Raw genomic sequence first — 22,879 nt, forward strand, 5'->3', positions numbered from 1 at the left:
AGAAATCGTAAATCCACATACATCGTTTCAATGTGCCATATTCATCACTCACCCGCTGTCGTTAGACGCACGCAGAATGAAGTATGGACTACTCTAGTCGCGAACCTATGATTTATAACTCTCAATATGAGGTATAGGTGTCGCACTGCGTCAGGAATCAGTATTCACCTCATAAAAGGTAGTCTCTAACACGTGTAGTGGATATGATGATTACAATCCAACTTCTTTGGCAACAGATGACAAGTCACTCAGGATTCCCACATTTCAAGAGGCTGGAATAAGATAAATTGCAGATATGACGAAATCTCATCAGATGCAGCTGAAAACAGTGATTCAAACAGTGACGGTAGTGGAGTAACTAATTGAAACAGAGATGGATTGCATCCTTTTGCATTTGTATACAATTGTGGCTCCTACAGGGTTTTTTTTATAGTTCTACTGTTTTCTTACACAGAACTTGCACTGTCTCTATATACCCTGAAAGGTGAAAGGGAAGTACAATAAGTTTCACTCCCCGGATAAGAATACTAGTTGATCAGTACAATAGTGTAAGCTGGACAGAGTTTGACGTCATCCACAACTTTAACCCTAGCATTACTTCGCTCTATCAGGGTATTTAACTTGTTGCCTTCAATAAACAGCCATACCTAAGCTTTACTCAAGTGCTCCAACACGCCGGTTGTTCTAGACGATCCGTCCTCTCCGCACAACGCGACCCACCAAAGAGTCCCTAACAACCACCTCAAGTTTGCCTCCACCAAATTCATCTTGAAACGAATCACTAAAACGGTTTCGATCGTCGTAACCCCTCTTCGAGACCTGGCGCAACTCGTGCATTCGTCCGAGTCGGATCGTTACGAAATACTCGTTGATAACACAACCACCATCCATAAAGAGTCTGCATTCAAGTCTCAAAGCCCAAATCCTCTACCGACTCTTGGTGTATGTGCAAGCACAATGTCTCTAGGCAAGCGCAAAGTACATCCTGAAGAAGAGATCGCGGGCAACAGCTCGGATCAACAACCGCCGGCGAGCAAGAGAACGCGAACACTGTTCGACGATAGTCTTTCACAAGATTCGTTCACACACCCGTCTACGCCATCAAAGCAGTCCAATAATCGTCAAGTAGAAGCGTCGCCGGGAAGCTCTTCACCACTGTACGGGTTCCCTACCACGCCGACACCTCAAACGAAAGTCGCTGTCACCATTCCTAAAACTGTCTCCAAGCTGACCCCCGCTTTCACCACTCCACTTTCGACCGTGTGTGGACACTCAATTCATCCCGCATACGGAGATTTCTACGCCAAGACCATATGTCCAATGTGCCTTGCGGAAGCTTCTATGAACGGGCTTCAAGGTATGCAAGACCGGATCAACGATGTCGGCGGTCTGGTCGAATGGCAAAAGATGCAGAACAAGTACCATTGCAAAGCCTATGAGTGGATGCCCACCAGTGGCAAGGAGAAGAAGAAGAAGCGAACCGCCTACACAGATGCAATTGGAACGGATGTCAGCTACAGACACAGAAAGAGGCAGCTGGTTCACCTGATAACTGAACTAGAAGCTCTTTCCGAGATGGAGGCAGCCTGGGAAGCGAAGCAGCTTCCGGAGAACAGCAACGTTTACATCGAGCACGTACGACTGAGGAAGCAGTACAGTGCTACAGCTGCGCTACACTGTTATTACGATACTATGGACAACGGATTCCTCGGTCGTATAGAAGATGACTGTAATCATATGAGCCGAAGACTCGGTCGATGTTGGAGGATTGCATCTGAACCGGGGTTTCCTGATTCCGAGAACATTCGAGATACGGGAACGGAGGAGAAAAAAAGAAAAGCCCTCGAGCGTCATACAAAGAGTTTCAAGTGGGAAACGTTCACGAAAGACCAGCAGAAATATATCGAGAGCTCCAAGATTCCCAAAGTTTACGAAACCCCCAAGACTCGTAAGACTCGTAAGACGAGAAAGTCCGATAACACAAACCTGCTGCCGACTCGAAAGCGCCGACGCGAAGATGCAGGCGTTTCTTTTAACGAAGATGTCTACGTTCGCACCGACGCTGACGTGGATGTTCTTCGGAAGGCGGCGCCGTGGCTTTCCGGGCATCTTCTCGGAGAGCGTGCTTCGAAAAAGCCTAAAATGGGCATCCTACGCACTACTCGTCTCAAGCCATCAGAAGTTTCGAATATAATCACTCCTCTCGATAGGGATCCCAAGCCTACTCGCCCTCATCATGTGATTCCACTGAACCGCAAAGATGGACCTATCAGAGACGTGACCAAGAGTAGGATGGGCCGAAGGAGGTCAGATTATCATCGAGGACAATGGGCAGTCCCAGAAGGAAGCGAGCTCATCGATACTAGTGGGCGTCGCTGGGAGTTTGGGCATCATGAGGCGATCGTCGAAGGCCTTCGAAAGGAAGCCGCGAGAATGGATGACAAGGACCTGGTTGAGAAATCCGGGAAACGTTCCGAAAACACAGAGATGAAGGATGCTCCCGTGGCCGGGCGGGAAGCTATGCCACAACCGTCGCTTTCTTTGCTTCCGCCATGGAGCTCCGGCGGCCGGCTTCTGCGTAGGTTCAGCTGCCATTGGTACTTGGGCAGCTTTGGTACTCCGACACCCTGAGCATGGCACAGGTGAATATTCGGCAATGCAATAGCACCCGGATTACTAAGCCTAGGGCTGAGCTACAAGTGGTAAGTCGTTCCGGTTATATCAAGGTATGTGTTTCGCGCTAATAGTTGTTTAGTTGCCCTGCTCAAGCGCTGGTGCGTAACCTGGGGTACCTTGGCGAAGCGTCGTCAAAACGACGTTTTCCCAACGGTCAACTCCACTTCGCCGTCCCCATAGCTACATAGCAATTTTAGATACTCGTTTCAAGAGGTTGAACAGCCGTCAAATACGGCAGCTCAGCCTTGTGTTTCAATGCAGGGTACGGATCAAAGGGTTTTACCAAGGATTACCCCGCAAACCGCCGACGGCGCCTTCCCGGAGATGATGCTTGAGTATCTGCTCACAACGCTCCTGCCCAGCACGGACAAGAGATGCCTATTCGGCGTAATTGCGACGCCTCCAGGACAATCATGTCATACAGATTGCGGTATGCGGGCTTGATTGAGAAGGGTGCATCATCATGGTGCGTATAAAAGGTCCTGTCGTCTTACGCAAGCGCGACTTCTCTGTCTAGGCCGCGTTCCTAAATCTCTGAGTTGTTTTCAATCACCATCGTGAATTGCACTGCATCATGCGAGTCCCTATTGCTCCCATTGTTTTCCTCGCCTCTCTGGCGTCCGCTCGTCCTCAGAAGCAGCCAGTGTGTGCTTCACCGGCGTGTACCGAAACAGGAGAAGTTGTTCCTGCTAGAGGTAACATTCCTCTACCTACACCAACACCCGAACCCAACGCGAACCCCCAACCACCACCACGCCAAGTCCTTAACGACACAGCCATCCTGAACGCCCTAGCCGGCACTTACTCCCTGGTAAACACATCCAGCACGCTCAATGGCGTTTCCATCCCGGATCTCCCCTATGGCGAAGCCCCAGTCGGCCTCCTCATCTACACAGCCACAGGTTTCATGAGCGCAACCATCACCGCCACAGAACCAGAGTTCCGTCCCAACCTTACCTTCCCTTACCAAGCCAACGACACAGACGCCGATTGGGCGCAAGTTGGCAAGCACAGCATCGGGTACGCTGGACCTTTCCGTGTCAATGACGAGCTGCCAGCTACCGAGACTGAGGGTCAGATCTTCCATGGTCCGCTAACGGTGGCCAACGTGCCAACGTGGGTTGGTCAGAATCATAGGAGGAATTACACGGTCGTTGAGGTGGAAGAGGAGGGCACGATTGTCAAGTATCTGAGGATTGGAAGTGAACGTGGTGGAGGATATCGTGGTGTGCTTTGGTGGAAGAGGCTTGCTTGAGGATTTCATCTTGCACTTTTCCTACACTCATCCAAACGGCGTTATGATAGAGTCATAATAGCCCATGACTGTAAAGAGATTAAGAGAATTGGAAAGATTTTCGACCTTTGCTTGTAGATTTTTGACCATTATCACAACAAGGTTATGATATGTACCAAAAAAAAATGGAGATCGCGACCTTGAACATTCCTGTCTTTCGGCATACGACCACATGAGGGAACATAAGTTCATGCGGCAGATACGCAAAACAATTATTGCGTCGGGACGTGACTCTTTATTCCTGTGACACTGGTTAAAAACTAGCTCTATACTAATAGTTGCTATGATACGCCAAAATAGGGAGGTACTCGCATATTCCAGCTCACCACCCCGGTAGCGAAACGTAGTCCAGCGTACCATGAGAGCAACACCCACGGAGTGGCATATTTGATCTTGCCATTGAGAGCCCGCCTGTACAAGAACCTGGATTAGGAAGGCGTGTACCTATTAAGCAGGCGCAAAATCTCAGCTATTGCCGGGTCTGGAACGACTTGTCCTGTTACATGGGAAGTGTTTCGAGACGCCTAGTTATCTGACTTCATTTCCACGTCTTTTGCATCTTTTGTCTCCTCCTTGGCCGTTGCATCTCCCTTGGGCTCTTTGTCCACAGCCTTGCTGTCATTTGATTTCTCAGGCCCTTCGTCTTTCATGTCGGGATCCTTTGCATCTGCGCTAGTGGGTACTTTGGGCTCAGGGCTCTTGTGATCAAGGCTCGGTCTGCCGATAGCTCCTTCAATGTTGAGTTTCCCCTGCTTTTGAGGGCCCGTGTCCTCCATGCCAATGATTTCTGGACCTCTCGCATGCGGTGCTTCTTCTTCGCCTTCGACCGTGTCTATGATGGTACCTCCGCCCTCCATCTCACCAAACGTAGTTCTCGTTGGACTGGTGGTCATGCTGTGGGGGTTATTGAGGACAATTCCAGCCTCTTGCTCTTGACGCAGGAGCTCGCCTTGGGTGACAGGCCCCGTAGACGGCAGCGTCTCGCCATCGGGATGTGACGAAGCAATCTGGGCTACATTTGCGTTGGGAGATTCGGCTCGTTGGCCGCCGCTGAGCATTCCAACCGTCACCGTCTCTATCCGACCAGCACCGTTGGGACCGTCTACCATCTCTGTGCTCTCTGAGATCAGCTCATTCTGGCCACGGTTCTGCAGCCAAGGGATGGGTGTAAGCAGGGCGCCGCCGAGCGCTTCGTCTGAGCCCAAGGGCGCGGCCTGGGGGGTGGTAGATGTTGTGCCATTGAGCAATCCGCCAGAGGTGGGCAACACGGCTTGTGGAAGCGGGAAGATGGTTAGGGGCGAGGACACGGAGACGACGCGGTCGAGGGCGCGAAGGTAGGGTGGAAGGTATCGGTAGCGTTTCTTGGGCTCGAGGACGAGCTCAGCTAGGCGCTGGACGGTATGTGGGGGATGTTTTGCAAAGTTGGTAGAGAGGGTCGACCGTATTGACGAGTAGAAGGTGGTGATCTCTGGTGGGACACTTTGCGACGCGGTGGAGGCGGAGAAGGCGGGCACGGGCGGTCGCGGGGGCGTGGTCGGCGGTGCATTTTCCTTGTCGGTAGCATGCGAGTCTTGGCTGGATATGGCGTTGGAGGTGTTGGGTCGCGAGGGAAGGTCCGTGGTTGCTGATGTGCTTGGTCGTGGATTTGAATCTGCAGGCAGCTTGGGGAAGTCGCTGATGATCTGAGAGAGTCAGAAGTGCGAGGGCCAAGGCTGGGTGGCATAGAGGTACCTCGTCAAGGCGATGCAAGATATACTCGAGTGTCTTTGGCCATTCTGCTCTGTCGGCGAGCGCGTTAGCATCCACGCATGATGGACATGTGTCGAGCGGTGGAGAACCTACGAGTCGAGGGAGCCGTCCTCGGCAGCTCTCTGCAGGATTGACTCTGCTGCAAAGTCACCAGACGACGTCATGGCTGCAGCGCGTGGTGTTGGTGGTGCGGTCAGAAGCGCGACTCGCGATACCACTGCTTTTCGCGGGCCGATAATGGGGACAGTCGAAACGGCGACCCTGTGCACTACGCGTCCTTAATGATGTCAGATATGGGCGTGTGATTGGTCGAAACAATTGACCGGAGCAGCTGTCGGAATCGCGCAGGATGACGGTAGATTGTCGCTCCACTGCACCGTGGTAATCCAAGGCCTGCGCCACACATGCGCAAACTATAATTAGCGGTGGCTGGCCAATGGGCGCGGGCGAGGCAGGCTGCTCAGCAACGCTGGGGGCGGTGCATGTGGTTTGTGGTTCGACAGGTGCTGAAGCCAAGGACAGGCAGCTGAGAGGGTCATGCCATCCCTTTCTCTACTTGTAGCCGGCAGCGTGCACGACGTGCGCATTGTCTCTCTCTCTCTCTTGTTCGTATTTGCACACTACGCACGGAAAAGTGGCATGCGAACACGCTCCGACTAGGTGCTCCCATCGCAGCAGAGGTAAACACGGAGCAGCGGGCGGGTCTTACGGCGAGACCCCCTTCAGCCTTTCTCCACACCGGCCGGGGCTGTCCCAGCACCAGCGCTACTTTGCGCACCAGGCCAGGCACCTCAGCATCCACCCACGGCACCCATCTCCGCCTGCTCTCTTCCCACAACACGACCACTTTCCACTTTGCCGCTCGCTACTGCTGTCGTCGACCATCGCCATCGCGCCTGCACCACGACTTTCTCCCCCACACTCCGCTCCGTCCTTCTCGCTGTTGCTTCTTCGGCCTCTCCGCATAGCCAAGATACTAGTTTCAGAGACGCGCGCTCTCTCAGTAGTCTCAGTCCCCCGAACGCAGCGACTCCTCTGGTTTCAGCATTCCTCCCACCGCCCATCCGTTGTCTCACCCACCCCGGCAGCCCTACAAACCCCAAGCCGACACAGGTCGCAGTTTGTCTGTGTCTGCGCCGCAAAAGCAAGCCCGCACAACCGCCCGTCTCTATATCCCCACGCTCCAGCCGCCCATCGCGGCTGCCAACATAGCCAAAATTACTCACCACGAGGCCCGCACATCCCTCCTAGGAGGCCAACCCCTCGACCACAACTACGCGCCCTATCCCACCCCGCCGTATCCACCGCCATACCAACCGCAGCCCTTCGATACCCAACCTGGGGGGTATCACCACCGCGAAGGCTTCCCCACCACCCTTCCACCCGTCGTACGACGCCCGCCGAGGATGTACATTCCCAACACGCGCTGGACCTGGGCTTTCATGCTCACGGCCATCTGCCAGGTCGGCATCGCCCTCGCCCTCGAATCGTACGTCTTCAGCAAGTTCCAGAATGAGATCCATTTCGCTGCCGAAGGTGCTGGCGCCAACGAAACCCGCACCATTCCCACCTTCCTCGCCGTCTTCATGTTCGGCTACATCTACCAATTATTCCTCACCTGGGATGCTCTGCGCATGAAGAACACCATTCAGGTCATTGGACTCGTCCTGTACAACATCGGCATTCTCGTCTATGCCGCCATTCAATTCGACCAGATCAAGGACGCTGCTGACGACCTCAACACGCGCCGCTTCATTCCCAAGGATTTCTGGGAAGACGTCAAGCCCATGCTCATCGCCCTACCCGTTCTTATGGCGGTCGCTACCGTCATTTTTTCTTTTTAGGCATGGAAGCTGTACGATGAGTTCGCTTGGACCATCTACAAGCGCATCAGTGCCGACACTAGACTGAAGAGGCGCTATCTGACCTACCAGGTACTGCCTACCATCTCTCATCCAAGTCCGTCCTACTGACTACGACATAGATTTACATCGCCCTCCTCAAGTTTGACTTCTTCTTCTTTCTGGCCTTCACCGTCCAGTTTCTGGTCGTCGTCAAAAACACAAAGACCGTTGAACTGATCCTCACCGCTGCCGCCCTCGTTATCACTTTCTTTCTTTTGTTCCTTGCCGCGTGGTGGGTCCGCCGCGAGTCCGTTGCTGGTATGATCGGCATTATCGTCGTCTACTTCATTGCCTTGGGCTACTTCTTGTTCAAGCTCATCCGAATGTGGGTCGCCGATGCAAACCGCCAGGAGGACTACAAGCCAGCCCGCAAGTCGCTGACTGCCTTTGCCATTCTCACAATCCTCTTGCTCATCATCACCATTGTTACAGCATGCTTGTGCACCCACAACTTCAACAAGGGCCTGAAGCCTCATGTCAACGACAAGATTGTGCAGAGCGACAAGACATACAATACAGAAATGCCGTCACTGAGCGGACCTGCGCCATCACAACGGATGGAAATCGACTAGTCGACCTTTTTCATACCCACCTACACAAAATTTACGACATGACTTCTTGGATACCTGCTTTCTGCGAGCATAGCTTGATCATACCCGGATGAGATCAGCGGGACTGGCGTTCTTTCATCTAGGGATTCTTTTTGGGCTATATGCGGAGACATCAGGTTGAAGACGAGACGGATTGCAATGTGGCATCACGTACGAGGAGTTATACCAACCCGCATTGATTGTTTCCTTTTTCTTCATTTAACGACCCTTTGTACAACAACTGTCGGTCCTTTTTGTAACTAGGTGTCTGATCATATTATACCCCACCATGAACAGACGAGCTCGGAATTGAATTGAATCTCATTATGAACTTTTACTCCGTTTTACCAATAGACCGTATCTATATTAAGTTTGTGCAACTGAATAGTAAGCTGCGTCTACCTGCATAATGACTTGTGTTCACGGTCGAGACACGAGTCGGGATCAAGGGGTACAAAGCTAAGCTCCCCGACCGCCATGTGCGGCGCGGACCCTGCTGCACTAACGACATCATAGGTCCCGCAAGCTCACCAAACTATCTCGCTGGACTTACTCGACTTTCTTTTTCTCTCACACACACACACACACTTCTCCACTCTTCTGCCCTTTTTAAAGCGGTGTGTCGCTCGCTCTCAGGCGCATATACATTGGTCGTCTATCTCAATTGCTGAGAACATAGAAGTTTAATCACCGACAAAATGGCGTTTCGCTGGTAAGTGTGAGAGCGGTGGAAGGCCACGAGAGTTTAGGAGCAGATGATACTGACACCAAAGATAGGTACCAAGCGAAGCTTAGGACTTCTCCCTACTTGACGCAGAGTATTACTACAGCGGTATGCAGACCTTTCGCTTTGACTTGCGATCCCTAGTCTCCTTCCTGCGCAACGCAATGCGACTCGATACATGGCCAACGAGCGTGTCGATAAGCACCAAATCCGAGCCGAAATGAGGATATAGGAGGGATTGAGCAGTTGCAATGCAGATTGACAGGAAACTGACATGACGCGCGACAGGTACTCTTCGCAACCGGCGACACAATGGCACAGCAGGGTGTAGAACGCCGTGGACTCGATAAGCACGATCTCGCACGTACAGGACGCATGGCCGCCTACGGAGGATGTATGTCTTGGCTCTCCTTTTATTCCCCTATCGCTACCCAAATCCCCACATCCCCACTCCGGCCATCCCCCAAACTAACCCTCCCCCAGGTATCTTCGGCCCCGCAGCAACAAAGTGGTTCGATTTCCTCGTCAAGCGCGTAAACCTCAAATCTACAAACGGCACAATTGTCGCGCGCGTAGCCTGTGATCAATTCCTCTTCGCACCCTGCAACATGGCTCTCTTCCTGTCCACCATGGCTTACATGGAAGGAAACTCGCCAGTGCAGCGTCTCAAGGACGCGTACCTACCCGGTTATCAGAAGAATTTGATGGTGTGGCCTTGGGTCCAGTTCACCAACTTCAAATACGTACCCGCGGAGATGAGAGTATTGGTTGTCAACGTCATCTCATTGGGCTGGAATTGCTACTTGAGTTCGTTGAACTCGGCGGGTGGCACCAAGCCCAACCCTCCCGTGGGTAAGACCAAGGAGGGCGGTCAGCTTCCTCCTTCATAGACGCGCTTCTACGATTCTACTGGGCGATTTGTGTGTTTGGTCAGTAACGAAACTGCAACATTTGCCAGGGTCTTTTCTTGTTCAGAGTTGGGCATAGAACGGGACAATTAATATCCTGGGTTATTGAGTCAGGTTATATAGAAAGGGTCGGATTTGTTGAAGTCGAGTTGAATTTGATCGTTTCGGTGAAATAGTCTTGTTTTAATGCTTAGTTGACATTGGTGATCTTGTTCTGCTGCCCATTAATAACAGATTGCTGTGACTACTTCGAGTAGATGTCAACTACACCCTCAAAGAGTCAGATATGGTCTACCATGTTAAGATATATACTACAGCCTAGTTTACCATTGTGCTCAGACGTCAGCTATGCAAAGGCAAAGCCACATGCCAATACAAAATATGTTTTGCATCATTACGCGAGTCGATGTTACTCTACACACATGCGGCAAGTAGTGCAACACCAACACATCAAGCACATTAAACCTCCTACGGACGCATAGTCAAAAAAATCGAACATTCCAACATATCAATTCCACTTTCCACCGCCATCGCCCAAAGCCTTTGTATACTACACTACAACTACGACTACACTTGAACAATCATCCTCAATCTCTTCCTACAAGAAAGGAGAGGGAGTTGAGAGAGTAAAGATTAACCTGGCAACGTAAAACCCAAACAATCTTCGTTGCCGATCCAATGTCAGAAGAAAAAAGGAAATAAAAACGCCTCCTAATGCAATAATTACCTCAGCATGCCGCACGCTGATGATGAAAAAAACAAACAGAGCCGACATGTGCGTGAATATGTGGTATCCAGCAAGCACAATCAAGAACGAAGAGACAACGAGTTGTGAGGGTGGGAAAGGAAGAGAGAGAGAGAGGAAAGGAGAGTGAAAAGAATGCGCCGATATGCTCCCAAACACCACAACCAAGGTCAGACAACCAAATCGTTCCAAACACCCATCTGGCCCAGCCACCCGTCCTGCTGTGGCTCTCTCTTTCCAAGACAACCTCTGCGATTATCCCTCTTCACGTCTAGCACTTTATCGGCTGCTGGTTCTCTGCTTGCCCATGCGCCGGAAGAAGTCCATAACCTTCTTAGAGCTACCCGAGCTTCCCTTGTTACCAGTGCCTTGTTCGTCGTATGCGTCTGCAAAGCGCCTACTCTTTTGTAGCACGCCCTTTCTCTGCTGCTGGTTCAACTCATCACCACCCATGCCTGCTGGGTAAGGGTTTGATGGGGTCCTTTGGCTGAACTGCTGTGACTGTGTCATATCGGCTTCTGAATCGTCAGTAGGGTGGCGGTAGGGGCGGTTTCCTTTGGCAGATGGATGAGTTCCTTGCGGGTTAGGGAACTTCTCGTCAAACTCGGGTTGTGAGTGGTTGTAGCCAGCAAACTGGGTCTGGTTTGGTGGCGCTGATGAGGGCCCAGCGGCGCTCGTGTTAGGCTGTCTTATCCTAGAGTTGCTGTCATGCTGGCCATCGTAAAAACCGGGCAATTTGCTTCCTTGGGTGCTCTGACTAGGAGACCTGGATTCCGAACCGCGACCGAAAGCCATTCCGCCAGGGCGCGAGCTAGCGCGAGGACGAGCACTAGAGCCGCGTCGCTCGTGGGAGCCTTGAGCTGGCATACTTTCCCGTCCAGAAGAGAAGGTCTTCGAGAGCGAAGACGGAAGAAGTGAGAAGCGACGGCTGCCTTTCGGGTTCTCGCCAGAGCCACCTGTGTTTTTTCTGGAGAAGCCAAAGGAAGTGCGTCGGCTAGATTCCATGCTCGCTCTGGGTCCAGCTGATGAAGAAACTGCCTCGTTGGACATGGGTCCGGCCATGGATGTGGGAGGGTAGCTCTTCTGCTTCTTCTCCTCGGGATAACCGCCATAGGATCCTGTGGATGTAAAAGACTCCTTGGGATCCTGGGTGTAAGAAGGTTGGCGGCCGGAAAACATGGATGTCATGCGGCCAAGAGTGGAAGAAACCGTGTTAGACCTCCTGTGACCACCAACTCCGCCATGTGGCCCACCGACTTGTATGGACTGTACTCGCTGAGAGCTCGACTGGCCAATGTTGGGTGGCTCCGCCGCATCAGAAGTCTCCTGCTGTGCGTAAGGGGCCGAGATTGGGTATTGTTTACCCTTTGGTTGCGAGAACCGTCCTTCTGCGGTGGTCTGGGCCACTGTCGCTACAGATGGTTGTCCGTAAGAGTTTCCTCGCGACGGTATTCTCGATGTGCCTATGGCACCACCAGTAGATGGGCGCGTAGCTGATGGAGGTGCATTGCCGAATGCGGTGTAATCGGAAACAGATCGTTGAGGTTCTTGTCTTCTGTTGTTCGAATTGTAAACTGCGCCAGAAGAAGAACGAGGAGGTTTGGCGCTCGTAGCTGACTGGTATCCGTCCGTAGGAGGTACTTCCGCCTCTTTACCGCGTGCCTTCGGAGTTGTTTCGACTGGAGGGGATGCCTCGCCGCGAGCGGTTTGCGAGGATGGCGCGACATACTCGACTTGCACGGTTCGTCGCTTGGTATCGCGGGTGGTCTTTGGCTTCTCGGAGGGTGCCTGGTTGATCGCATCGCGCTTCGTCTGGAGGCCGCCAGGCGCAGTCGGTGCCGTATGTGGCTTCGTCGGTTCGCGAACAGAGGCGCTTCTGGCGAGTGAAGGCTGCGGCTCGAATGTGTCTTCTGTGGCTATGTCAGCACATGTATGCCTGCTTACACATGAACACGAGAGCTTACTTGAATAGACAGATGCCTGTTGAGCATCGGCCGCATTGGTGTTGCTTGAGGTGATGAAGCCGACAACGTGCGCGTAGTCAGCTAACCAGCTGTGACGCGCAACTTCAAACAAGTCCGCCCGTTTACGTGGGTCCGGTACAAGGATGCGTTTCAGCAAGTCTCTCGCATGTGGTGTGACGTATTCGGGGAAGGTCAACGGCGTGGATACAATGTACTTGTAGAGCAAGTTGATGTTGTCACCCTCGGGGTTCGCTGGATCGTCATCGAAAGGTAGGTAGCCAGCCAACATGGCATACTGTATGAGATTAGAATGTGTGTGCATGTTTGTGTGTAAATGTATGCTTGAATAAACTTACCAAGATGACACCACAACTCCAGACATCCACTTTGCGTCCGGTGTAAAGTGAATCACTAACAACCAATTCAGGCGCAGCGTAACAGGGACTTCCGCAGCTGGTCTGCATAAGATCACCTCTTCGAGCTGCATCGGTTCCTTCCAGTCCCAGGGATCTTATGTAGTCCTTATCTCCTAGTCTGTACTCAATCTCCTCGCTGAGCTCGTCGTTGGGGTCGAAGGTGTTTGCGAAACCGAAATCGGTGATGATGATGTTCTTGTTACGGTCGAGCAGCAGGTTCTCGAGCTTCAAATCTCGATGCACGATACCCTTGCGGTGGAGATATCCAACACCAGATATGAGTTGTGAGAATAGCTTCCTTGCCGGACCGTCCTTCAGATAGCGATGATTTAGGATGTAGTCGAAGAGTTCTCCGCCTGAAGCATACTCCAGAATGATGCCGATGTGACGCTCGGTCTCAACCATCTCGTGCAGGCGCACGATGTTGGGGTGGTCCAAGCCGCGTAGAATATGAATTTCACGGTATATCTTTTGCAGACGGTTCGAGTTGCTTCCAAGCGTCTCTCGCCGTATGAGCTTGATGGCAACTTCGACCGAACTGTCTCGTTTCCAGCCCATCTTGACCTTGCCAAACTCACCCTCACCAAGCGTCTGACCGAGGATGTAGTTTCCAAACTTGGATCGCTTCGCGTTTTCAGACTTGGAGTGGTCCTGTCTGCTCTTGGCTCCGACTGTAGCTCCGCCACGGCCGCCATCGTCGACACCCTCGCTGCCGACCAGACTGAGTCCTGTAATGGGAGTAAGATCTGCGCCAGAGGTCACGGGAGGACCGTCGCCTTGGCGTGCTTGTGCGCGGGCGATGTCATCCTGGGTGTCGGAGACGACGATGCGGTTTATGACGGCGCTCTCCTCGCGAGGCAAGCTGGTTCCTACAGGCGTCTGGCCAATGGCCGTGGCTGAGCGACTGTGGCCTGGCTGGGCTCTGCTCGAGCTGGCTGGCGGTCGTGAGCTGGGGCTGTCCTTTTCTCGTCGGCGTGACTCTTCGCGTGCCCGGCTGGGCTGTGATGAAGATGATGCAGAGTTGGGGGTGCGGTGCGACGAAGTCCTGGGCGGCGCCATGGGACCGCTGCCGTTGGTGGTGGCGGTCGTGTTGTTCATTTGAGGAGGCGTGTTCGGGGACGCGCCATTACTGGGTCGTCGCGAGGTCGGTCGGCGAGAGTTACCGGGCGAAGCTGCGGCGGGCGAGGACTGCTGTGTTTGTTGATAGTACTGCTGCTGACCGTGCGGCGGCTGCGATGCCACTGCGGCCATAATTATATCGAGATGCGACGTGCAGGAGTATTTGCAGCAGCACGGCGAACGGGCTGGTAGACTATGTTATCGGTCCTAAGCTGCGCTGGCAGTATTTGTGGGCGAACCTCAACTGGCGGTGTTGAGCTGTCGAATGGGCGATGGCGGGGAGGTGAGGTGCTCCTAGTTCCCGCCGAATCTCCAGACAGCTGCAGGTGGGCGCAACTGGCCTAATCGGAGCTTTTCGCGGTGCGGTGTGTTTGAACGTCTTGCAATTGGGGCCGGCGCGGGCGTGGGCGTGGACGTGGGCAGAGCGCGACAAGACTCGATTACGCTGGCGTCTTGGGCGCGGTCAGAAGGGAACACGAAGGATTCCTGGCGCGATGGCGGCGAGCAGCAAACCCCTTCACATGCGCGTGGGCAGCGAACGTGCAGTGGTGGAGTGCACGAAGGTCGGCCGTCTTGAACAAGGCAACTCTGCTACCTCCCGGTGACAGCGCGTTCGGCTATCTAACGGTCGCGGCGATGTGCAGCTCGACTTGGACGTGTTGATTGACGTGAGTGGAGAGAAGAGAAAGCGCGGCTGAGGTTGGTCTTGACGGTAATTTCGGTAAAGGCTGTGGCTTGGGAAAGGAGGCAGATGCACATCATCGACATGGGCTCGGCATAAACCAGCCCGCCAAAGCAATGACTCTGGTCTGCTAGATGCGATGCTAGGTTAACGACGTGCTATCCACATGGTCGTCAAATTGCACCCAACTACAGTGAGCCAGGCTGTCCCGGCGCCAGCTCCAACATGACGGTCCCAACTGACGCCCTCACGCAGGCGCTGTCCTCGCTCTCGCAACGCGCCTATCTTGGATGCCTCTTCTCGAATAGGAGTAGCAGGCATGGGTCGCTGTTTCATACAGCACCGACCCGGCACGCGTAAATTGCCTGTTATGCGCTCGCCCGCCATGTGCTCAGGTGCTTCAACTTGGGCAGGTCCTCGATATAGATCTGTCGGGCTCCTTGAATGTCGCTTCATCTCACGCACATGCATGATCCATTCTGATCATCCCGTGTCTTTCACCCACTCACCCGCACCATCAGTCTGATCACTATGTCTCACGCGTGGCCGGCCGGCCGCCGTAGCGACGCGTCCAGCAAAAGCAACATGGTAAACATCAACAACAATCTTGAAACTCAAATCCGCTTTGGCGCTGACGGTTATGACGCGCCCCTGCCTCCATCTGACATGCACAGCAAGGACATCCACGCATGTAGCAACAAAGGTACAAGTTCGCGACCACACGGTACGGAGAACCGCTGTCACAGTCTCAGCCGCCCACGCTGGAAGGAAGGCGTGCCCTGCATGTCTCTGCATTCCTCGGCAGCACGTCCAATCGAAAGTCGCTGTCACAACTGCACCTCGCCCGTTTCCGGTCTTAGGATGCATTGCCTACTGTACCTCTCAGGGTGAGGCTAGATAGACTTTTCCACAAACCCAACTTGCGCCGTCTGCTCTGTACAATTTTCCCCATCGAGCCAGCGTTAGGCCAGTCTTCGGAGATTACACGTTGGTGCCTCGATCGCCCTTGCCGTGCGACCAGCGGACCCACCTTCCCGCTAGCACCGTTACTCGACTCTTGCGCCATCTCCAGATGCTCTCGCTGGCCCTCGCGCTGGCAATACGAGCCCCCACTGCCCGACCTTGACGTCACATTGTGGAAATGCTCGCGAAAAGCTTCATCTCCTTTCCACCGCCCTACGGCCCATCTTGCGGAGCATTTCTCCAGATTGCAACGGTCGGCTCCCGGTAGCATGGATCCGCTGTTCGCGTTGGGCATAACCAGATCTTCTTACATCGCTTTGTGTTTGATCACATTTCGTTGTAAGCTCTCGATTGTAACCTTCCAAGTCATTATCCGCTTGAGCTATATGTCAAGATAATGTTGAGAAACTGCCGCTTCCAAGTCTGTCAGTGAGGGAGGTTGTGATGCGGAAGCGACGGAAGTGACAGGATACGATGTGGTTGGAAAGCGACAAACGAACAAACGAATGTCACTAGAATCACGTTGGACGGGAAGGCGACGGACCAGAAACATACTTCCAGATCACTAGCACCAAAGTCTTGAAACCTCTGATGACATCTCTTCATTAAAACTTTATTAAGCGGGCAATCCACTAAGAGTATCCATATATAGCCAGATCTCATCAGATTTTGATCTCGTTCGGGAGACCAACCTCTAGGATGTCAACACCATTTTGCAGTTCACTCTTGCCAGGCATCTTGTTCCTGCGCATAAGCTCTGCTGCTTGGGTCATGTATGGATCTTTCATCATACTCGCTACGGCAACAACAGTCTCGCCCTTGGTGTAGTATGCGACAAATGACGGCTTCTCCGGCTCGCCTTGCAGAACCACGTCGTCGTAGCCGTTGACCGTGTTGCCGCAGTATCGCAGCTGCGAACCCAATGCAGACCAGAAGACAGGGATAAAGGGCTTGGCTTTGGATCCGGGAGTGTTGATGGTATTGGCCACTGAGCGGCCGGCGTTTTGTGCGACGTTCCAGTGTTCTATCCGGACTGGTGTGCCGTCGCCTCCCGGACCATGGTAGGGGTATGTTGCGATGTCACCAATAGCATAGACATCCTTCAGACCGTTGACTTCAAAAGACTCGTTCGTCTTCAAAGATCCATCTTTCTCAAGCGTAACACTTGAGTTATCCTTGAGGTACTCAGTCGCAGGAGCAACACCAACACCTTCAATAACGAGATCGGCCTCAAGTGTGGTTCCATCCTTGAGATGAACGGCACCAACCTTGGAAGAATCGCTCTTTGACGGTGTGGCCTTCTCAACGCTGGCGCCCATCTTGAACTTGACGCCGTTCTTCTCGAGAAGACCGCGGAAGATTGCGCCGACCTTCTTGCCCATTACGCGCTCCATTGGTTCTGCAGCCTGATCAGTTTGGACACAAATTAAGAGGAACGCGCGACTTACCCTCCTCCATACCAATGATGGTGACATCGTTCTTCATGCCGGCGAGGCAGTTTCCAACCTCCATGCCGATGAACGAGCTACCAACCACCACGACCTTCTTGCCGTTTTCACCAACAGCCTTGAGGATGTTCTGTGCGTCGGGTAGGGTGCGAAGGAGGAAGACATTGCCCAGATCACCCTTCAAACCGTCGAGTGGCAACCATCTTGGTGTACCACCAGTGGCCAACACCAGCTTGGAGTATTCGTAGTCCTTTCCGGACTTGGTTGAGACCTTCTTGCTTGAGAAGTCTACGCTCTTAGCCTCGTCTTCAATGATGTCAATCGACGCATCTTTGTAGAATTCCTTCGATCTCCATGCCGCCTTTGAGATGTCGGCCAACAGTGCCTTTGATAGCTTGGTTCGGTCGATAGGCTGGTAGCCTTCTTTAGAGATAACGGTGATCTTGCCATTGTACCCACCGCCTCGGAGACCTTCAATAGCACCAAGGGTGCCCGAACCACCTCCAATGACCAGCACCTTGTCCTCACTCACAGACGAGCACTTTATGTTCAAAAACTTCCTGTTGTTCTTCAATGCTTCCTCTGTGGTCTTGACGTATACGGCCCCGTCCTTTTCGATTACTTCGTATTTCGCAATGGGATCGAGCGCGGGTGCGTCTTCAACATCTCCGGTCGAGACCTTGAAGCAGGCTGCAAAAGTTAGTTTCAGCGGCACAGCGTGCACAAAATTGAAATTTACCTCCGTGCCATGGGCATGTCAAACGACCCTCTGGTGTTAATACACCCTTGACCAAAGGAGCTCCGTAATGTGTGCAGGTTGAACTTGTGGCATGAACTTGATCCTGTACCTTCAAAAGAAGGACCTTTCCTCCCTCAACGCCCTCGACTTCAACCTCTTTCTTCTCTCCATTCTTCATTTGTAAGGAAGTGACATCCTTGAGCTTGAACTCTTGAGCCATAACTGCGGTTGTTGATGTAAATGGGGCTCTTTGTAGGGGACTAGTTGGACTGAATTGAAGCTTGAGTGAGGTTCGTAAAGGTCGAAGAATTCGTAGTGACTGCATTAATGTGTGCAAAGAGAGGTGAGAAGTGAAGAAGCTGTCTATGATCGCGACAGCTGCCAGTTAGCCAATAATGAGGGGTGCATTACTGACATTTGATGATGTCACGATTGGACGTGCAGGAGCTCCAGCTGTTGTAGCGCCGATCTCCACCCCACTTCAGTCGGCATCACTACATTATCCACCGCGAGCACGGCATATTTCGCTGGCATCCGGGATGTATGAACGTCTGGGTAATCAAGTCAATATAATCACCGCGTTGCTACACTATTAAGGACTCGCAATCATCGACAGAAGCAGCATGAGCTTAGCTTGTTATCGATCCGGCAGCCGATGAGAGTAGGTCGCAAAGCATGAGCAACTACCTGAGTGAGCTTACCGTCCGTGCGAGTTCTTCAATCTCAGCAAGGCGAGCGGTGTTGTGACGGTCATGGACTTTGGCTCGTCAACCTCGGCTTGCAGAGTAGCTGTGGAGCTCAGAATGCATCGCTATGTGAGCAGTTGGCATGGTGATCATCATAGGACAGGAAGCTTAACTCATTGCAGCATTCTCCTGTGGAAATATGCCTCAATAAGAGTAGTTCGAAGGCAAAGGCCGAGGAATGGAAAAGTCTTGCATCAAATAAGCGAAATGATATGTAAGAAGCAATTGAGGCCACGAGACAAGGCTGCGATGTTCTCCGTGGCTGTATCGCTGCTGATGACTCCAGTCCAGGGACCGAACACTTCTTTTGCAACATAAAAACTTTGTCCTCCAATTTCACGGGAGCAACAACTTCTCAGTGCCTTGTAAGCTCATGACGCGGAAAGCAGGGAAACAAGGGAAAGAAGGGTCTCGTGGGTGGTACACGCTCTTCCGCGTGCCCGCCACCTACCAAACATCACCTAAGCACAGGCGAGGCTGGCAGATCGTAAAGCAAACATACGCAGACACTGGAATTTGCCAACGTTTACGTGCTAGCTTCTTACCCCGCGGCTCCTAGTCAGTACCAAACAGTAGTTCGACAGCAAAGTAATATACTGCATTAGCCCTGAACCTATCTTCATGCTTTTCAAGCCGCACCCCGCCACCCGACTCTCTTCACCACCAGTCACCATCTGCCATTGCCGAGAACACCACCACATAACCACATCAGACAGTAAAGCAAACAAACAACTCTGAATCAAGAATGTGACACCATTCTTGTCTTTGATCTGTTTTTATGCACTGCATCGTCGATTGAGTTGAAAAGTCATTGCGGACCCCGCTGGTGGAAGGTCGAATCCAAGGCATTGGGCTCAATTCTCTACCAACTTGTAGACAGTCCCTTCAGCACCAACTTGACGGCGACCGAAGCGCACGTTGGAGGTAGCGCACCAGCCAGGCCAAAGTAACTCGACGTTACTTCGGTACCGACGGCCGGCTGTTATCATGGCTCGTTAGTGGCACAGATACTCACGAGACTGAGTGCTGACCAGCACAGACACAACCTTCCCTTTGAACTTACCCATCCCCCAGGACGACGGAGCGTGCTCGCATCTGAAAGGGTCACAGATACCATCGGTATGCTTGGCGTCGACTGCCGGCGACCAGCTAGATGTTGCAACCTGTTCAGGCCTGACTATCCTCTTCTGCTATCCGCGTACTGGCGCACCTGGTGAAACAATCACAGAAGATTGGAACTCCATACCAGGAGCACGAGGCTGTACACCTCAGGCGTGCAGCTTCCGCGATGAGATGGCCCAACTGCGCGACCTCGGCGTAAAGCATGTATTTGGATTGTCGATTCAGGACACTGCATACCAGAAAGAGGCCAAGGACCGGCTGCATCTACCCTACGAACTGCTTTCGGACGAGAAGCTACAATTTGCTAATGCCCTCAAGTTACCCACCTTCACCTGGAAGAACCAGACACTGATTAAGAGATGTGCGTTGGCTGTCAAAGATGGAATCATCATCAAAATCTGGTACCCTGTCTTCCCTCCCGGTAGTAACGCAAAAGACGTAGTGGAGTGGCTCGCAGGCAGAAAATAGTATATGCAGGTACCATTTCCGTGCCCCTGAAACGAGTTGGTACCACATTTGGAGGCGCACCCGCGAACTTCATGACTCGGGACCTACGGTGCTTTTACGGCTGCCGCATTCGGCAATGCTGGTCAAAAGGGGAAATAGAGATAGGTGTTGTACTGTAGTGAGTACTGCGTGTCTGAATACCCTCAATTCATGCGAAAATGTAGTCTACCATCATGAGATGCCTTTATTGTCTCCCTGTTTACTGTCATCTGTCTCGGCAAAAGCAATATTTTGGGGACAAGGTTTGACGGCTGCGACGTTGGGTTGCGCACTAAGGATCGTCAAACCTCCAACCGAACGTGGATCGACCGCGCCGTGCGCGCATGGTCAATAAACTTTAGCTCTTCTACCGGACCCTACAAGATATGGTCTAACCCTCGCCGCCCTGCATGGCGATGCTGTGTCGCAAGGACTCTGTCGATCGTGGATCTTCGTGACTTCGTGAACACTTACTCTTCACTCACACACACACTACATTCGTTCTACATGCTTTCTTTTCGGAGATCCTCGAGTACCACTTAAAGAAGCCTTGCGCATCTTGACGAAGTGGCTGAGGCATCGGCGCGGCGTCGTCCATTCCTTCCTTAACAGTATATCCAGCTCCGACACTATCTTTAATAATAATGTCTACCACACTCATTACTAGCCGTCGACAAGGAGAAATCACTACTTCTACTTCATCGCGAAGAACGCCCGCCACATCCACTTCGTCGCAACGAGCGTCCACAACTTCTACCACACAGCGAAAGCCATCCGCAACTCCCACCTCCTTACGTGTAGCTTCGTCGTCACCAACCGCACTACCTACCAACTTAGCATCAGACTTCTCTTTTGTTCAACTTGAGACCAATCCTGTCCCCAGCGCAACCAACTCAATCGATCAGCCAAGTCTTGTCGACACAAGTGTTGGGGCCAGCGAAACATGCTCTACAGATAGCAACTGCACAAAGGACCAAACGTGTTCGAGCTCAAGATGCGTTGCTATGAACGGTGCTGCACCGCTTGGCGGATCGGGTCCAGAGCCAACTTCGCAACTGACACCAGGCTCAGCTATCGGTATCGGCGTAGGAGTTGTGGGATTGGTCGTACTGATGGTAGCGCTTGGTTACTGGTTCTGGAGGATTCGAGCAAGACGGCCACGGCCTCAAACCATTGAAGAGTCCTCAAATGATCTTCGAAGGTGTGCGACGAATGCAACAGATCAAAGAACACTGGTAGCCTCATTACCAAACAGCCCCCAGAACGCAGCCTTCAGTCAACAACAAACCATGGCCCCGGAGCTTTTCGCCAGAGCTCTTGCATTTCACGACACAAAGGAGAAAGCGGGCAGCAAGAGATCGGATTCATTGGATAAGAAGTCGCGGATCTCAACGGAGAAAGCACTGCCACCTCGCCCGACACCTCATCCGCTGATGTCAAATCCTCTTCCACCTCCGCCCACGGAACCGAAGCGATATGCCGTCAACGTCAACATCAACAAGAGCATGATTTTCGACGATGAGATGATCAACGCTGTCAGTTCACTTCGAGGTAACGATACTCCCCGCAGTAGTGGTACGCCTCGTGATCGTAAGCCGCAATATAAGTTCGAGGAATACATCCCTCCTACCGCGAAACCTCCGCCAGTCATCATCTCGCAGCCAACGCCGACCACGGAGAAGCGAAACTCCGAGTATGAATTGAGCCAGTTTCCGAACCGGAGGAACTCTGCGGATACCGTCTCGGTAGCCGACGACAACAGCTCAAAGGGGGGTGATTCAGAACCCCCATCTCCCATTGTCGAGACTCTTTCTAGACTGGAGAGCAAGGCCCCGCAACTACCATTGCCTGACCTGCCGCCTCCAAGTCCAAGCTTCAGTTTCCGTTCCTATGACTGGTACCAAGACATCATAGGCGATCAGCCAAATGGCGAGCCGGCGACGCCAACGCTGCCTTCGCGTAACCCTGCACGTACACCAACACAATCCACATTCCCTAAACCACTATCTCTTTCTCCAAAGAAGACCAAGCCCGCCGACCTGGCCAATCTGGACTCGAGTCTTATTCCAGCACCACTTTCACCTGCTGCACCTCCTGCTGCTTCAGGTTTGCTTTTGCACCCAAGCTCAGCGGCCTTACCCAGTCCCACGAGCCCCAATTTTCGTTTATCACCAACTGTTTATACACCGCCGTCGCGACAATCACCACCTATACCACCAACAGCACCGCTTCGAAGCTCGGCACGGGCCTCTACACAGAGCACCATGACCCGTGCTACGCACGATTCCCGAAGCTGGCTACCAGATGATGGACTCTATCTTGCTGAAGAGGGCGACGAGTATGCCGAATACAAAACTTACCATCGGCCCAGCGAGGACAGCAGACCGACAAGCTACTCGCCTTTAACTTGAGCTATACAAGCCACCTAATCTTAGAAGACGAAGAGCCGACCATCATTTCAAATACAGAGCCATGGGCGGTCGCTCACCTTTTGTACTTTTATTCATGCAGGCCGTGTGCTGCAGGACATTACTTTCATTAAATTTTGCTCGGGGCGAGGCCCTGAGGAAGGATCGCAGTGCGCGCGATGTTGTACCACGCCGA

At 52.6% G+C, this 22,879-nt stretch overlaps 9 protein-coding genes across 9 annotated transcripts; 6 read left to right on the plus strand and 3 right to left on the minus strand.

Annotated features, from left to right (window-relative positions):
- Window positions 1-957: 957 nt before the first annotated feature.
- Window positions 958-2,631, plus strand: AA0111_g4176 (hypothetical protein; the record flags this gene model as incomplete). Its single annotated transcript, XM_028650146.1, has 1 exon — window positions 958-2,631. The coding sequence occupies one exon, from the start codon at window positions 958-960 to the stop codon at window positions 2,629-2,631; it is 1,674 nt and encodes a 557-aa protein (XP_028508608.1).
- A 619-nt stretch (window positions 2,632-3,250) lies between these two features.
- AA0111_g4177 (hypothetical protein) lies at window positions 3,251-3,931 on the plus strand (the record flags this gene model as incomplete). The annotated part of the gene is made up of 1 exon (XM_028650147.1): window positions 3,251-3,931. One exon carries the CDS (start codon window positions 3,251-3,253, stop codon window positions 3,929-3,931), a length of 681 nt encoding a protein of 226 aa, XP_028508609.1.
- Window positions 3,932-4,494: 563 nt separating this feature from the next.
- AA0111_g4178 (hypothetical protein) lies at window positions 4,495-5,883 on the minus strand (the record flags this gene model as incomplete). Its single annotated transcript, XM_028650148.1, has 3 exons — window positions 4,495-5,652; window positions 5,702-5,750; window positions 5,813-5,883. The coding sequence occupies 3 exons, from the start codon at window positions 5,881-5,883 to the stop codon at window positions 4,495-4,497; spliced, it is 1,278 nt and encodes a 425-aa protein (XP_028508616.1).
- Window positions 5,884-7,125: 1,242 nt separating this feature from the next.
- AA0111_g4179 (hypothetical protein) lies at window positions 7,126-8,195 on the plus strand (the record flags this gene model as incomplete). The annotated part of the gene is made up of 3 exons (XM_028650149.1): window positions 7,126-7,524; window positions 7,573-7,653; window positions 7,704-8,195. 3 exons carry the CDS (start codon window positions 7,126-7,128, stop codon window positions 8,193-8,195), a joined length of 972 nt encoding a protein of 323 aa, XP_028508617.1.
- A 716-nt stretch (window positions 8,196-8,911) lies between these two features.
- AA0111_g4180 (hypothetical protein) lies at window positions 8,912-9,827 on the plus strand (the record flags this gene model as incomplete). Its single annotated transcript, XM_028650151.1, has 4 exons — window positions 8,912-8,925; window positions 8,991-9,045; window positions 9,226-9,331; window positions 9,421-9,827. 4 exons carry the CDS (start codon window positions 8,912-8,914, stop codon window positions 9,825-9,827), a joined length of 582 nt encoding a protein of 193 aa, XP_028508520.1.
- Window positions 9,828-10,869: 1,042 nt separating this feature from the next.
- Window positions 10,870-14,221, minus strand: AA0111_g4181 (hypothetical protein; the record flags this gene model as incomplete). Its single annotated transcript, XM_028650152.1, has 3 exons — window positions 10,870-12,500; window positions 12,555-12,849; window positions 12,911-14,221. The coding sequence occupies 3 exons, from the start codon at window positions 14,219-14,221 to the stop codon at window positions 10,870-10,872; spliced, it is 3,237 nt and encodes a 1,078-aa protein (XP_028508519.1).
- A 2,175-nt stretch (window positions 14,222-16,396) lies between these two features.
- AA0111_g4182 (Apoptosis-inducing factor 1) lies at window positions 16,397-18,141 on the minus strand (the record flags this gene model as incomplete). The annotated part of the gene is made up of 3 exons (XM_028650153.1): window positions 16,397-17,133; window positions 17,183-17,872; window positions 17,922-18,141. 3 exons carry the CDS (start codon window positions 18,139-18,141, stop codon window positions 16,397-16,399), a joined length of 1,647 nt encoding a protein of 548 aa, XP_028508518.1.
- Window positions 18,142-19,654: 1,513 nt separating this feature from the next.
- Window positions 19,655-20,257, plus strand: AA0111_g4183 (hypothetical protein; the record flags this gene model as incomplete). Its single annotated transcript, XM_028650154.1, has 2 exons — window positions 19,655-19,661; window positions 19,707-20,257. The coding sequence occupies 2 exons, from the start codon at window positions 19,655-19,657 to the stop codon at window positions 20,255-20,257; spliced, it is 558 nt and encodes a 185-aa protein (XP_028508517.1).
- A 662-nt stretch (window positions 20,258-20,919) lies between these two features.
- AA0111_g4184 (hypothetical protein) lies at window positions 20,920-22,686 on the plus strand (the record flags this gene model as incomplete). The annotated part of the gene is made up of 1 exon (XM_028650155.1): window positions 20,920-22,686. One exon carries the CDS (start codon window positions 20,920-20,922, stop codon window positions 22,684-22,686), a length of 1,767 nt encoding a protein of 588 aa, XP_028508516.1.
- Window positions 22,687-22,879: the final 193 nt, after the last annotated feature.

This window comes from Alternaria arborescens, assembly GCF_004154835.1.
Source record: "Alternaria arborescens strain FERA 675 chromosome Unknown contig_7, whole genome shotgun sequence".
NCBI lineage: Eukaryota > Fungi > Ascomycota > Dothideomycetes > Pleosporales > Pleosporaceae > Alternaria > Alternaria arborescens.